At 45.1% G+C, this 14,254-nt stretch overlaps 1 protein-coding gene across 1 annotated transcript; it reads right to left on the minus strand.

The window, feature by feature from the left end:
- Positions 1-5,599: 5,599 nt before the first annotated feature.
- cep120 (centrosomal protein 120) lies at positions 5,600-13,711 on the minus strand. Its single transcript, XM_049763069.1, has 18 exons — positions 13,462-13,711; positions 13,012-13,168; positions 12,783-12,897; positions 12,561-12,708; positions 12,295-12,455; positions 11,687-12,115; positions 11,366-11,513; positions 11,132-11,303; positions 10,803-10,952; positions 10,508-10,693; positions 10,155-10,407; positions 9,934-10,023; positions 9,720-9,812; positions 9,480-9,641; positions 8,953-9,075; positions 8,776-8,874; positions 6,255-6,400; positions 5,600-6,030 (listed from the first exon to the last, which is right to left on the minus strand). Exons 1-18 carry the CDS (start codon positions 13,508-13,510, stop codon positions 5,835-5,837), a joined length of 2,877 nt encoding a protein of 958 aa, XP_049619026.1. The 5' UTR covers positions 13,511-13,711; the 3' UTR covers positions 5,600-5,834.
- Between the last annotated feature and the right edge of the window lie 543 nt (positions 13,712-14,254).

A 14,254-nucleotide genomic window follows, 5' to 3' on the forward strand; every position in this document is an offset into this window, starting at 1 on the left:
ACCCTAACCCTAACCCTAACTCTAGCTCTAACCCTAACTCTAACCCTAACTCTAAATCTAACCCTAACTCTAACCCTAACCCTAACTCTAACTCTAACCCTAACTCTAACTCTAACCCTAACTCTAACTCTAACCCTAACGCTAACTCGAACTCTAACCCTAACGCTAACTCTAACTCTAACCCTAACTCTAACCCTAACTCTAACCCTAACCCTAACTCTAACTCTAACCCTAACCCTAACTCTAACTCTAACTCTAACTCTAACCCTAACCCTAACCCTAACTCTAGCTCTAACTCTAACTCTAACTCTAACTCTAACTCTAACCCTAACTCTAACTCTAACCCTAACCCTAACTCTAGCTCTAACCCTAACTCTAACCCTAACTCTAACTCTAACCCTAACGCTAACTCTAACCCTAACCCTAACTCTAACCCTAACTCTAACCCTAACCCTAACTCTAACCCTAACTCTAACCCTAACCCTATCTCTAGCTCTAACCCTAACTCTAACCCTAACTCTAACTCTAACCCTAACTCAAAATACATAACCCTAACTCTAACTCTAACCCTAACTCTAACTCTAACCCTAACTCTAACCCTAACCCTAACTCTAACCCTAACTCTAACCCTAACCCTAACTCTAACTCTAACTCTAACCCTAACTCTAACTCTAACCCTAACCCTAACTCTAACTCTAACCCTAACCCTAACTCTAACCCTAACTCTAACCCTAACCCTAACCCTAACTCTAACCCTAACTCTAACCCTAACCCTAACTCTAACCCTAACCCTAACTCTAACTCTAACCCTAACTCTAACCCTAACCCTAACTCTAACTCTAACTCTAACTCTAACTCTACTCTAACCCTAACCCTAACTCTAACTCTAACCCTAACTCTAACTCTAACGCTAACTCTAACCCTAACTCTAACCCTAACTCTAGCTCTAACCCTAACTCTAACCCTAACCCTAACTCTAACCCTAACTCTAACCCTAACCCTAACTCTAGCTCTAACCCTAACTCTAACCCTAACTCTAACCCTAACTCAAAACACCTAACCCTAACTCTAACTCTAACCCTAACTCTAACCCTAACTCTAACTCTAACCCTAACTCTAACTCTAACCCTAACCCTAACTCTAACCCTAACTCTAACCCTAACCCTAACTCTAACTCTAACTCTAACCCTAACTCTAACCCTAACTCTAACCCTAACCCTAACCCTAACTCTAACCCTAACTCTAACTCTAACCCTAACTCTAACTCTAACTCTAACCCTAACCCTCACTGTAACTCTAACTCTAACCCTAACTCTAACTCTAACCCTGACTCTAACCCTAACTCTAACTCTAACCCTAACCCTAACTCTAACTCTAACCCTAACTCTAACCCTAACTCTAACCCTAACTCTAACCCTAACTCTAACCCTAACTCTAACCCTAACTCTAACCCTAACCCTAACCCTAACCCTAACTCTAACCCTAACTCTAACCCTAACTCAAAATACCTAACTCTAACTCTAACCCTAACCCTAACTCTTACTCTAACCCTAACTCTAACCCTAACTCTAATTCTAACTCTAACTCTAACTCTAACCCTAACTCAAAATACCTAACCCTAACTCTAACTCAAAATACCTAACCCTAACCCTAACTCTAACTCTACCCCTAACTCTAACCCTAACCCTAACTCTAGCTCTAACCCTAACTCTAACCCTAACTCAAAACACCTAACCCTAACTCTAACTCTAACCCTAACTCTAACTCTAACCCTAACTCTAACTCTAACTCTAACTCTAACCCTAACTCTAACTCTAACCCTATCCCTAACTCTAACTCTAACCCTAACTCTAACCCTAACTCTAACTCTAACCCTAACTCTAACTCTAACCCTAACCCTAACTCTAACTCTAACCCTAACTCTAACTCTAACCCTAACTCTAACCCTAACTCTAACTCTAACCCTAACCCTCACTGTAACTGTAACTCTAACCCTAACTCTAACTCTAACCCTAACTCTAACCCTAACTCTAACTCTAACCCTAACCCTAACTCTAACTCTAACCCTAACCCTAACTCTAACTCTAACTCTAACTCTAACTCTAACCCTAACTCTAACTCTAACCCTAACCCTTACTCTAGCTCTAACCCTAACTCTAACCCTAACTCTAACTCTAACCCTAACTCTAACCCTAACCCTAACTCTAACTCTAACCCTAACCCTAACTCTAACTCTAACCCTAACTCTAACCCTAACTCTAACCCTAACCCTAACTCTAACCCTAACTCTAACCCTAACTCTAACCCTAACTCTAACCCTAACTCTAACCCTAACTCTAACTCTAACCCTAACTCTAACTCTAACCCTAACTCAAAATACCTAACCCTAACTCTAACTCTAACTCTAACCCTAACTCTAACCCTAACCCTAACTCTAACCCTAACTCTAACCCTAACTCTAACCCTAACTCTAACCCTAACTCTAACCCTAACTCTAACCCTAACTCTAACCCTAACCCTAACCCTAACTCTAACCCTAACTCTAACCCTAACTCAAAATACCTAACCCTAACTCTAACTCTAACCCTAACCCTAACTCTAACTCTAACCCTAACTCTAACTCTAACCCTAACTCTAATTCTAACTCTAACTCTAACCCTAACCCTAACTCTAACTCTAACTCTAACTCTAACTCTAACTCTAACCCTAACCCTAACTCTAACCCTAACTCTAACCCTAACCCTAACTCTAACCCTAACTCTAACCCTAACTCTAACCCTAACTCTAACTCTAACCCTAACTCAAAATACCTAACCCTAACTCTAACTCTAACCCTAACTCTAACCCTAACTCTAACTCTAACTCTAACCCTAACTCTAACTCTAACCCTAACTCTAACCCTAACTCTAACCCTAACTCTAACCCTAACTCTAACCCTAACTCTAACCCTAACCCTAACTCTAACCCTAACTCAAAATACCTAACCCTAACTCTAACTCTAACCCTAACTCTAACTCTAACCCTAACTCTAATTCTAACTCTAACTCTATCTAACCCTAACTCAAAATACCTAATCCTAACTCTAACTCAAAATACCTAACTCTAACCCTAACTCAAAATACCTAACCCTAACTCCAATCCTAGCTCTAACCCTAACTCTAATCCTAGCTTTAACCCTAATCCTGGCTCTAACCCTAACCCAAGCTCTAGCTCAAACCCTAACACTAATGTATGGTTTTATGGTTACACGAGCAACTGTGTTGCAAATTTTCTATGATAAAATTTTTCTGGTCCCACTGAGATTCGAACCTGGGTCGCTGGGGTGAAAGCCCATATCACTAACCACTACCCTATGGAAGCCTTGCTCTCAATGCATGGGAGATGTATGGTTTTATGGTTACACGAGCACCTGTGTTGCAAATTTTGTCTGATAAAAATTTTTGGACCCCACTGAGATTCGAACCTGGGTCGCTGGGGTGAAAGCCCAGAGCACTAACCACTACCCTATGAGAGCCTTGCTCTCAGTTCATGGGACATGTATGGTTTTATGGTTACACGAGCAACTGTGTTGCAAATTTTCTATGATAAAATTTTTCTGGTCCCACTGAGATTTGAACCCGGGTCGCTGGGGTGAAAGCCCAGAGCACTACCAACTACCCTATGGAAGCCTTGCTTGGTAGTCCATGGAACATATATGGTTTTATGGAGCAGCTCACAAGCGACTAGCTCAGTGAAGACTCCACAGCAGATGTCATCACAACACGTTGTGTACACGAACACCTAGCAAAGTACAATTTAAAATGACACTTTCGAAGTACCCAAAGTTAAACTTACAAAAGAAAACCCATAACAAAAAAAACTTACACAAGAAGAGCCCTAACGTGGCACTTGACAGCTGTCAGTGTCAAATGCAAAATGTAAACAAGGACCATGTGAAAATTAGGTCAATGCAATCTCCGGTTAGAATATGTTATTATGTTATTCTGTAGGTATTAACAAGTAGAATAGTTTTAAATTAGTCACAATTATTTAGGCAGATAATTATGGGATATTTTAGTACACTACACGAGGTAAAAAATAAAATAAATAAATAAGAAAGTGTAGCGAACGATTTGGTGAACGATTCTTTTGAACAAATATTTTGAGTGAACCGATTCTAAAGATTCAGTTCACTGGAGAACTGGAATGCACATCACTAGTACAAAACAGTGCAAGCAATTGTAGACGGCCGGTCGAAATAGCCGACTGGTTAGTGACTCGGGCTCTTGCTCGGTAGGAACTTGTTACGATCCCAGGTGCGAGAAATTACTTTGTTGTGCAATTAACCCTTTATTTATTTATTTTTTAAACCTTGTGTAGTGTACCTATTGAAGGTGTACCTACACATATTGTCATATAAAGCATGATTAAGCTGATTTTTATGTTTTAATTGGCGAATAAAGAAACAAGGAATAAAACACCAGACAAGTTTTAATTGGCGAACAGACAGACAAGTTTTAACATAAATGTTTATTAAAAATAATAATATTAAAAGCAAATTTCAAACCAGCAATCTAATGTGAAATTGCAGTAGATATATTGGATAACAATATTTAGGCGTACATAGGTATACACGTTATTTAGTTTTTAAATAAATAAATAAAAATAAATAAAAATAATAAAATAAATAAATAAGAAAGTGTAGCGAACGATTTGGTGAACGATTCTTTTGAAGAAATATTTTGAGTGAACCGATTCTAAAGATTCAGTTCACCTTAAAGAACTCTAATACACATCGCTCGTACAAAACAGTGCAAGCTCTTTAGACTACCGGTCGAAATGGCCGACCGGTTAACTCGGGCTCTTTCTCGGCAAGAGCTTGGTTCGAGCCCAGGTGCGAGGAAATGCTTTTGTTGTGCAATTAACCCTTTATTTATTCTCTTTTTTTTTTAACCTCGTGTAGTGTACCTACACATATTGCCATATAAAGCAGTTAACCAAATGTCTGATTTTTATGTTTTAATTGGCGAACAGACAGACAAGTTTTAACATAAATGTTTATTAAAAATAATATTAAAAGCAAATTTCAAACCAGCAATCTAATGTAAAATTGCAGTAGATATATTGGATAACAATATTTAGGCGTATATAGGTATACACGTTATTTAAAAACTACTATAAGTGTTATACTACGACACAAGTGTTTACCAGCTCAGTGGCCGAAGAGGAGAGTGCCCGCCCTGAGATTGGGAGGTCGGGGGTTCAACCCCCGGCCGAGTCATACCGGTGACTATAACAACGGTACTCATTTCTTCCCTGCTTGGCACTCAGTGTAAGGGGTTGAAATGGGGCCCCCCCCGATGCTCACCATCATTTTAATTTATAAAATCAAGATTATCAAGATTAGAGAAGCAAAATTATTTGCATAACGGCGCATCCCTTCATGCAATCAAGTTAGCCGTTAGCTTGGAGAAAACACGCATAACAGAAGTGGTGTTTCACTGGGTGCTTCTTTCTTGTCTTGGCAAATTGTAAATCGACCTTCTGACTTACATAGTTCACGCCAGGAGGGAGACGCAACACCTTCACTGACTGATCCGTGGATGCACAGGGGAAGGAAGGCAGTTCAATCGTTTTATTTAAAAAAATAAATTCTAGTGAGGCTGTAGCGCCATCTGCTGACTGCATCGCCCTGTCGCGTGGCACCAAAACACAATAATGAATAAATAAAATCTTTGTTTATTATTCACATGCTACTTTCACATGTTGGAAGGGGTAGCTGAGCTTGGCACTTTCCATGAGCGCAACGGAAGCGTTCCTGCCGCGATGTACCCTGGCTGTTCGCGGATTGGCCGTCAGCTGACGTCGGCCATGGCGTCGCCGATTTGTCGGTTGAGTTCGGTGATGATGCGGTCGTCATGCCCGTAGACGCCGGTCCGGAGAAGTGTGTCACGCTCCTCCAGAAGGCGGCTCAGGTGTTCCTCTGCGCTGTGGTTCAAACTGGGGACTGGGCCCGAGGAGGTGGGGCCTATATCCCCTTGCTGCTTCAACCTGGGGGAAGAAAGCGGCGTAAACGTTTCAATATCATGACCAAATTTGCTGAATGTTGTGAATTTCAAATGATGTGTGTTTGTTGTATGCATTATTGGGAATAAATAAGGAATTGTTTGGCGGGAATTTGAATGCTGAAAGTGAAATACATTTTTGCCTCAAGATGAAAAATGAATTAAACGAGTTCAATGTTAGCACCTTGAAGCTAATAGTGTCGCGCTCACCTATTGAGTTCGTTCCTGATGTCCCCCAGTTCCTGCCGCTCTTGTCGTACCACCTCCTTCTCCTCGGCGGCCACGTAGCGCAGCCTCATGGCGTCCAACTCGGCCTGCTGCTTCTTCAGACGCATAATCTCGCTCTCCTCCTTGCGCTGCGCATGCCACACGCGACAACAAGGTGCGCACATTCGTTAGTTTTCGTAAACTGTAAAAAAATATGATAAAAAAAAATACAAAGTAATACTTCCAAAGGGGCTTCATGAATCAAGTGTGAACTTTTTTTTAAATTATTATTATTGTGGGTGAGTCAGGAATGTATCCTGCAATAAACGAGGGTTCACTCCAGACATTTTTCGGAAAACCTCCGTGAGAAAAAATGCAGCCGGAGCTGAGGAATTCTCACGCCGGCCGACATGACGGGAGGGGGGGGGGATTTAGCGCCTGCAAGTCGTATTTCTGTCGTCCCGCTCGCTCGGCGTTCGGCGAGTTGCTCGTTAATCATTGAAGCAAAAACAAAAAAGCTCCGCTCCGCTTTAATGCTGATGTGAGCCGTAAATTCAGAAAAGTGAACGTTTTAATACAGCAATCAAAGCGTCGGAGTCTGACTTCTCGCTTCAACTATTTGAATTGCAATTTTCGTTTTTTAATTAATATTGCAGTCATTCCCACTTATCACATTCATGCGACATTTTGCCTTACGCAAAAATAAAGGCAAACAAATTGATATCAGTTACTTTTATCTATTTCAATTAGAGTTGCTAATTTCTAAAAAAATTGACTTGCAGCCTTTTAAGTGTTCATTAGCTTGAAAATCTAAATAGATATCATATCTGGAAAAAAGCAGTTTTCCCAAAGAATAACGAATAAAAATGGCCGTGTATCTCAAACGTATGCTTGCTGGCATGAGAAAATGTTGGCGAGACTTTGGATAGACAGAAGTGGGAATCCAGTGAGACATGGGACAGAAGCAAGTTTGTCAGCAGGCGGTGGGAGGGATGAAAATTAATATAAAAAAAGACTTTTTGAGGGCTGTCAGTGTTCCAGCCGACGGCGGGTGGGAAAAGTGGAGCTGGGCGGGCTCGGGGCATGGAGAAAAACATGCTTCACGTGAACGCGTGTTGACACAAGAAGCTCCCCGAGGAGTGACTGGCTGTCTGGATTCGCCTGCGCCTTTGGCCTAATTGCTGGAATAACAAACTTTTGCATGACGTGCTGCCAAGGACAAGTCCAGGTCACAGAAAATCATCGAGTCATTCATCTCACAGTTGGAAGCTGCTCGTTGCCATTGTCGGACAACGACGCGATATTAACGCTACAGAAGTTGGCTCCAGCCAGTTGAGAGGATGAAAAACTGCCGACATTGGCAAGGGTCGGGAAAATTTGAAATATGATTGATTGGTTGAAGAGGCAGAGCAGATAGCAACAGAATTGAATTTACAAGGTCCAGTGCCACTAACTCCGAAGGCCGTGGACTGACTGAATGAACACAAAGACAATTTTGTGATGGCTGGGGATGTTCTGACAAGCTAACTTTACTGGCACGCAACTACCAGTAGATGGCAGCGATCCGTCATTTGAGACATACTGAGACTTGAGCGTCATTCCCCAAAATGAAATCATCAGGAAAATCAACAAGGAAATGTGCCCGTTGCGCTGTTCAAAGATGATGAATTGTTGCTGGTGTGAAAGAAAAAGTCCAGCAGAAGGTTGTGGAATGTTTGTGTGGTCCTGGCGCAGCCACTCCGTCCGCTCCATAAAAGAAGACTAAACACGTTTGCCTTCGACACTTTGTGGCCATTAAAAAGTCAAACGGGCGGCGAGAACGTTCAGCGGGGGCCCTAACAATAACAAGATGGCCGCCGGGCCTCGTTATTGTCCCAATATTTGCGCTCGGGGAAGATCGACTGGCGCTGCTTGTCCCAATATTTGGAATTGGAAAGCTTTCTAGGGGGGAGCCTTTCATGTGCGTGTTAATCCCGCCAGCTCCCGCTGGGAAAAGCAACATTTGTCCTGCCGCTGCAACTTTTACGGCGGGCAGACTGGCGGTGCTCAGAGATGACGCAAAGCAAAACAATACGGCCGGTCAACGTGACAAATGAAGAGCGGGATGCAAAGAGGACAAAGGGGGAAAGGAACAGTGAAACCAAAAATATTCATGGTTCGACTTTTAGATATTTGGGGGTACTGAGCACTCCAAAGCAAATAAAAATTGAACTTTGTCACCATCTTGTGGCAAGGACGTTTGTTGAAATGGGCCGAGGCAAACAGTACAGGGCTCCAGACTGACTTTGTTATTGTTTTTTTTTTAAATTACGAGGCACGGTGGCCACTAACTTGAAATTTTAGGAGTGTAGAAAATGTAATGTGTGCCCTATGGCGAGTTCCACATGTGGCACAAGGATGCAGCAGGGAAATTTACCATCCGAAAAATATCATAATCAAATTTCCACTGGATTACTGTAAATAAGGCGGAGAAGATAAGAAAGAGGTGTGAAAGCTGTGAATGAATTTTGTGAGCCTTGGTTACCTGTTTGAAGCGACCCAGTTCCTTCAGTGCGCGCCCCCATTGCTGCTTGTAATGAAGTTTGGACTTGGTGGTGGACTCCAGCTTCCTCTCCAGCTCCACCTGATTGGTAGACAACGACACAACATCCTCTTTGTCGTCTCTTTATGTTGAGCTCGTTCACGCGGAGCACCACGCTACCTTCTCCAGTGTCAGAATGTTGATCTCGGACTGCAGGCGGACTTCGGGTTTGATGTTCTGTTGATCCTTGAAGTGATAAAAGTCTTTCTCCAGTTGCTTGTAGCGGTTCTCCCAGTCTGTGATCTGAAGAACAAGAAAAAGAAAAAGAAAAAGTTGATCGAATGGGGTGTTCTTCAAAGACCACCTCAAAGAGGTTGAACCCACATGTGCAAATCTATATTTGCCATTTTTCATTCATGGATTCTTTTTTGATTACTTTTCTAAGAAACCCACCTATTCTACTACTACTACTACTATACCAATTCTTCTGCCAAAGCAGCCAAAGTCATACTTTACTGCCATCTAGCGGAATTATAGGCAACTTGCAGCGATGGAGGCGACAGGTGGATTTAATCGCTAATGGCTCCCAGATTGACGTGTATCAGTGCATTTTTATGGCTAGAAGAAAAACTGGAGCAGGATTTTGTAAAAGGGGAGGGGGGGGACAGGGATCTCCGGATGATTGCCAAAATTTGGATCTCCTGTACCTGCTTGAGGAGCCGCGTTCGCTCCTCCTCCATCAGGCGTACTTTGTCTCGCTCTAGCGCAATCCGGTGGTCACACTCCAGCTGCAGCCTCTTGATGGTCTCCTGCACCTCCTTCCGCTCTAGCTTGTGTTCGGCTTGCAGGTCGCGCTGCATCCTTTGGGTCTGACGAGACACGCACGCCGTGGAAGACGTCAGGCCGAGGAAACATTGCGGAAGACACGACGAGAAGAGAAGCACCACCTTCAGCTCGGCTTCATTCAAAATCTTCTCCTTCTTCTCCAGATCAGACAGAGTCTTCTGAAGCTGCTCCTCCAGACGACTGCACTCCATTTCCTACAACAAACGGCAAAGATTCATATTCGGGTAAGGCCTTTTGTCTTGCCACAATTTTGCTGAGATGTCCGACATGTGAACGCTTCACCTTCCTCGCGAGTCAGCAAAATGTTGCCCTCACCTTCTTTTTCACGCAGGCTTCCCTCTCGCGATCTCGTCGCATCCACTCCTCTGCCAGCGCCTGCATGTGACTCAACTCCTTCTGCCGGAGCTACACGGGCACAACGGAACGTGTCGCAGAATTAATGCCTGCGACGCTCAGAAGAACATACACATGTCACATGTGTCTTTTTACAAAGTGTGTCTAAACTTCAGCTTTCAAGGGAATGCATGGAGGGGGACCTGATTGTTGAACAGATCCTCCTGCGTCTCCTTCCACAGCTCTAGCTCCAGGGCCGTGCGGTACTCGGCGCTATCTCTGGGGGGCGGCGGGCCCCCGGGCGCAGGCGGCGCAGCTGGCTCGGCGGCCGTCTCTGGCAGAGGAGGTGCGGGCTCATTCCGCCACGAATCCGACACGGGGATATCCTTAGTGTTCACGAGCCCAAAGTCGTCCAGGGTGGCCACCAGGGTCAACTCTGCTGCTTTCTCGTTGGAGCTAAGCCACAGAGGGGTGAAGATGGCATTTTGTTTTCAGTCCTCTAGTTGGCGCCAGAGACTACTAAACAAAGGTCAGCTTAGCCGAGCGACAGAAGCACCTCTGGGTGGAGAAGAAGGGGATTCGGTCCTGGTGGATTTGGCGCCAGGGCGCGTCCCTCATACCGTCCGGGTGTCGGCTCCTCTCGGCGGCAAGCAGCCGAGAAAGCTGCAGCGAGGCTCGGCCAATCAGGAAATCGTTGGTACTGCTGGCGTCGTGGTGCCACAGCTCCAACACCAGAGGAATTCTTGTTCAGAGACAGGAGAATATTTTCAAAGCCAAAACGTGTTATACGGAAAGATAACTTCAGATTTTAGTGTGGCCTTCCTCCAAATATTCTGTGCATGACTTCATACCTGAGGAAGGTATCCTGCAGCTGCTGCGGCACGGCGGCAAAGTCGAAGGCGCAGTAAGAGTGCGGCAGAGACACGTCCGCGTTCCTGCGCAGCTCCACGGGGTGGCTGGTCATCACGGGCACCGTGCTGCCGAAGAACTCGTACGAGTACCTGACCAGGGTATAGCCATGACTAGCCTCCAGCTCAAGCAAAATAAGTAAACCTAGCTAAAACCGAAAATAGCAGAGATGTAGAAACCTTTAGTTCTTGGCAATTGTAGAGCTGCACTGGTGTTGTGTCAACCTTTTTCTTTGTAGTTGTTCGTGTTAAGGGTGCGCTGTTGTGCGAACCTGATTGTGGCAGCGATGGTGTGTAAGAGTCCAGTCTGTCTGAGGTTGCAGAGATCCAGAGAGAAACAGTAGCGATGCGCCGATGGCGGAATGGACGCTTTGAGGGCGCAGCCGAGCAACGAAGAAGTGGCGCCCTCGCCCTGGGCGTGACATGCGGCGAGCGGCTCCACGTCTGCAGGACAAACTCGGTCAGAATGTCACATTTTAGGGATCGACGGGATGAGTCGGACGTACCGTGCGACAGTGCCTCCTGCTGGTTCTGCGACAGCGCAACGATCTCAGGAGGATTTCGGATTGGAGTCGAACTGGCAATTTGGTCTTCAGCGGCCAGCGTGACGGCAGCACACGGGTTTATGTTGCGTCCTTCTTTGGTGGACGAAGTCTGCAGGATGACAAGGAATTTGTACAAATTACATTTCCCCTTTGAAATGAATGGAAATACCATTCATTTGTTGCAGCCTCCCAAAACGACTGCCAAAAGAAGAAAAATAGCATGAGTCCTTCGATTTTGCCGATTGTCTCAATCAAATTTGGTACGATCTTAGTTTAATCAACCTGTAGCTGTGGCGCCACGTCCTCTCGGCGCAGTGTGATGGCCACGCTGACGTTAGGCTGCAAGTCGGCGGGCATCGCCGGCAGCGAGCGCCTGACGCGGGCGGGCGGCTGTAGCACAAACACGCCCTCCACTGTGGCCGCCCTCTCCTCCAGGTCCACGGCGAGACCGGCCAGCGTGGCCAGGGGCACGTCGGCGCTGCCCAGCGAGTGCGTGCCGCAGCACAGGTGGATCTCCAAGGGCGGTTGCTGCGACAGGAAGGCGCGCAGGGCGCGGTCGCTGCTGCGGATGCGCACCGAGGCGCGCTCGGGCTGGAAGTCCGGCGTCAGGAGGTTCCGGAATGGCTCGCTGGTGATGTCGTTGCCCAGCAACGTGTAGAAAAAGAAGAAGCCGGCATCTTCTGATGACAACTTGAGTGTGGTGGGGATTAACTGCAAGCACGTGCAGACAAACTCACCATCACACCAAGTACAAACTCTCGCGCATGCAGACACACAAAAGCACAGGCACACACGCAAACGTATAAATGTGCGCACAAACGCGCATGCATCCTCACATTAACACAAGATTCACCACACACGCATGGTCACCGGTATGGAGTTCCTCTCACCTGTTCCAACTTGGCAACAAAAGCCACGGTGACGGACAGCACAAACATGTCGGTGGCCACGCTGTCGGGTCCGATCTGATGATAACCCTGCTCAGGCACCAGGACCGCCTCCAGCTTGTCCAGGAGGGGCTGCGGGGCTACGGGCCCGCTCGAGCGAGGCGCTGGAGAGTCACGTGTGTAACAAAAGAGAACAACGTTTCAGTTTTATTCTTTTACGCAATGAAGGAGGAGCACCGAAACACAAGACACTAAACAGGAAGTAGCACCTCTTTGGGCCTTCTTGTTTCGGGGTGCTTGGGGAGAGGGTGGTGGTGGTGGCGTGGACTTGCCGTCATTCTCCAGCACCATGCTGAGGAGCAGCGACGGCTTCTTATTTGTGTACTTGCTGCTCAGCAGCGTATGCCAACGAGGATCCTGGTGACACGTGTGGCAAAGACCAACATTAATGCGGCAGCGAGTTGACGCCCTGCCACAGTCGACCGACAAACCTGTGGGACTTCCTGAACGGATCTGAGGTCCAGCACAATGTAGCCCACGTTCTCCCTGCTGTTGTTGCTGGGGTCCACGGTGAAACACTGAAGCTTGATGGGGGTCCTCTGCAGTCTGCACACACACACACACACATGGTCATATTCACAATAAATAAAAAGCTCATCAATCGGAGGAAAACTGGAGAAAAATACTTTTACCCAGGCCCTCACACACACACACACATACCTGTGCTGGTGCAGCATCTTGCGGTCCAGCTCCCAGGCCAGCTCGGTGCTGAAGTGCGGCTGCTCCAGGTGCTCCACGGGGTCGGTTGTCAGCTGCTCGCCGTCAAAGCTCGCCTGAACCTCCAAACTGAGCCGAGGGCACTTGGGGAAATCGCGCCCTGCCCACAACCCCAAACGACTACTTTTATACAAACACATTTGTAAAGTCACTTCCAAAAACGCATATAGTAGTTGACATAGTTTTTTTTTTTTGTGTGCAAAAGTCTGGTTTTAGTATAAGAGGTTTAACGTTTGAAATAAGCAAGCTATTATAGCCGTGCGCGTTAGCTTGCTAAAGCGACTAGCGAAGAATGAGTTTACGTTAAAAACGTAACAATATAGAGACTTAACAAGTTCAACTTGTAACTTTGTTTGCGTTTGTGTTAGAGTGGCGCTGACAGTTGACGCTCACCTTCCAGAATGGACAACACGATGAGAAGTTGCTCGCTCTTCGGAGCCATGTTGACATCTGGACGATCAGAAACACTCCCGAAACTTTGTTATAATATCCGGACGTTGTTGGGGGAAGAGAAAAAAAGTCGTTGAAGGTGAACTTTGGGGAGAAAAGTGAGCTTTTCCGGGTGGTCCGTTGTGGGGGAACAGCCGCTTTGTTGTCAAGCTTTGGCGCCACCCATTTTGGTTTTGGAGACGGAAGTTAAACGTAGCGGCGCTCCGGGTTTGGTTGCCCTCAGCTGGTGGGCGGTGGAACTGCAGTCTCAAATCATTCAAATACGAATAATAACATAATAACAAAAACCGATATAAAAAATAATCCATTTCCTCTTAATATTCACATTTAAGATCATTCCAGTTAGGTTCACTATTTTACAGTATGCTGTATATTTGTATTAAAATAAATACAAATATATATGTCATATAGGTTTTGTCACATTTGTTTAACTGGAAATTTTACATTCCTTATTTCATAACAGTTTACTCTGCTTTTGTCATTTTAATTAACCACAAGTTTGAAAATACCGATTCAATAATAATAGTAATAATAATCATTGTAAAAAAATCTATCTATCTATCTATCTATCTATCTATCTATCTATCTATCTATCTATCTATCGATCGATCTATCTATCTATCTATCTATCTATCTATCTATCTATCTATCTATCTATCTATCTAATCTATCTAATCTATCTATCTATCTATAATAACCTTTAATAGTGATTGCCAAATATACAAATTAAGGCATA

This window comes from Syngnathus scovelli, chromosome 3 (assembly GCF_024217435.2).
Source record: "Syngnathus scovelli strain Florida chromosome 3, RoL_Ssco_1.2, whole genome shotgun sequence".
Lineage (NCBI taxonomy): Eukaryota > Metazoa > Chordata > Actinopteri > Syngnathiformes > Syngnathidae > Syngnathus > Syngnathus scovelli.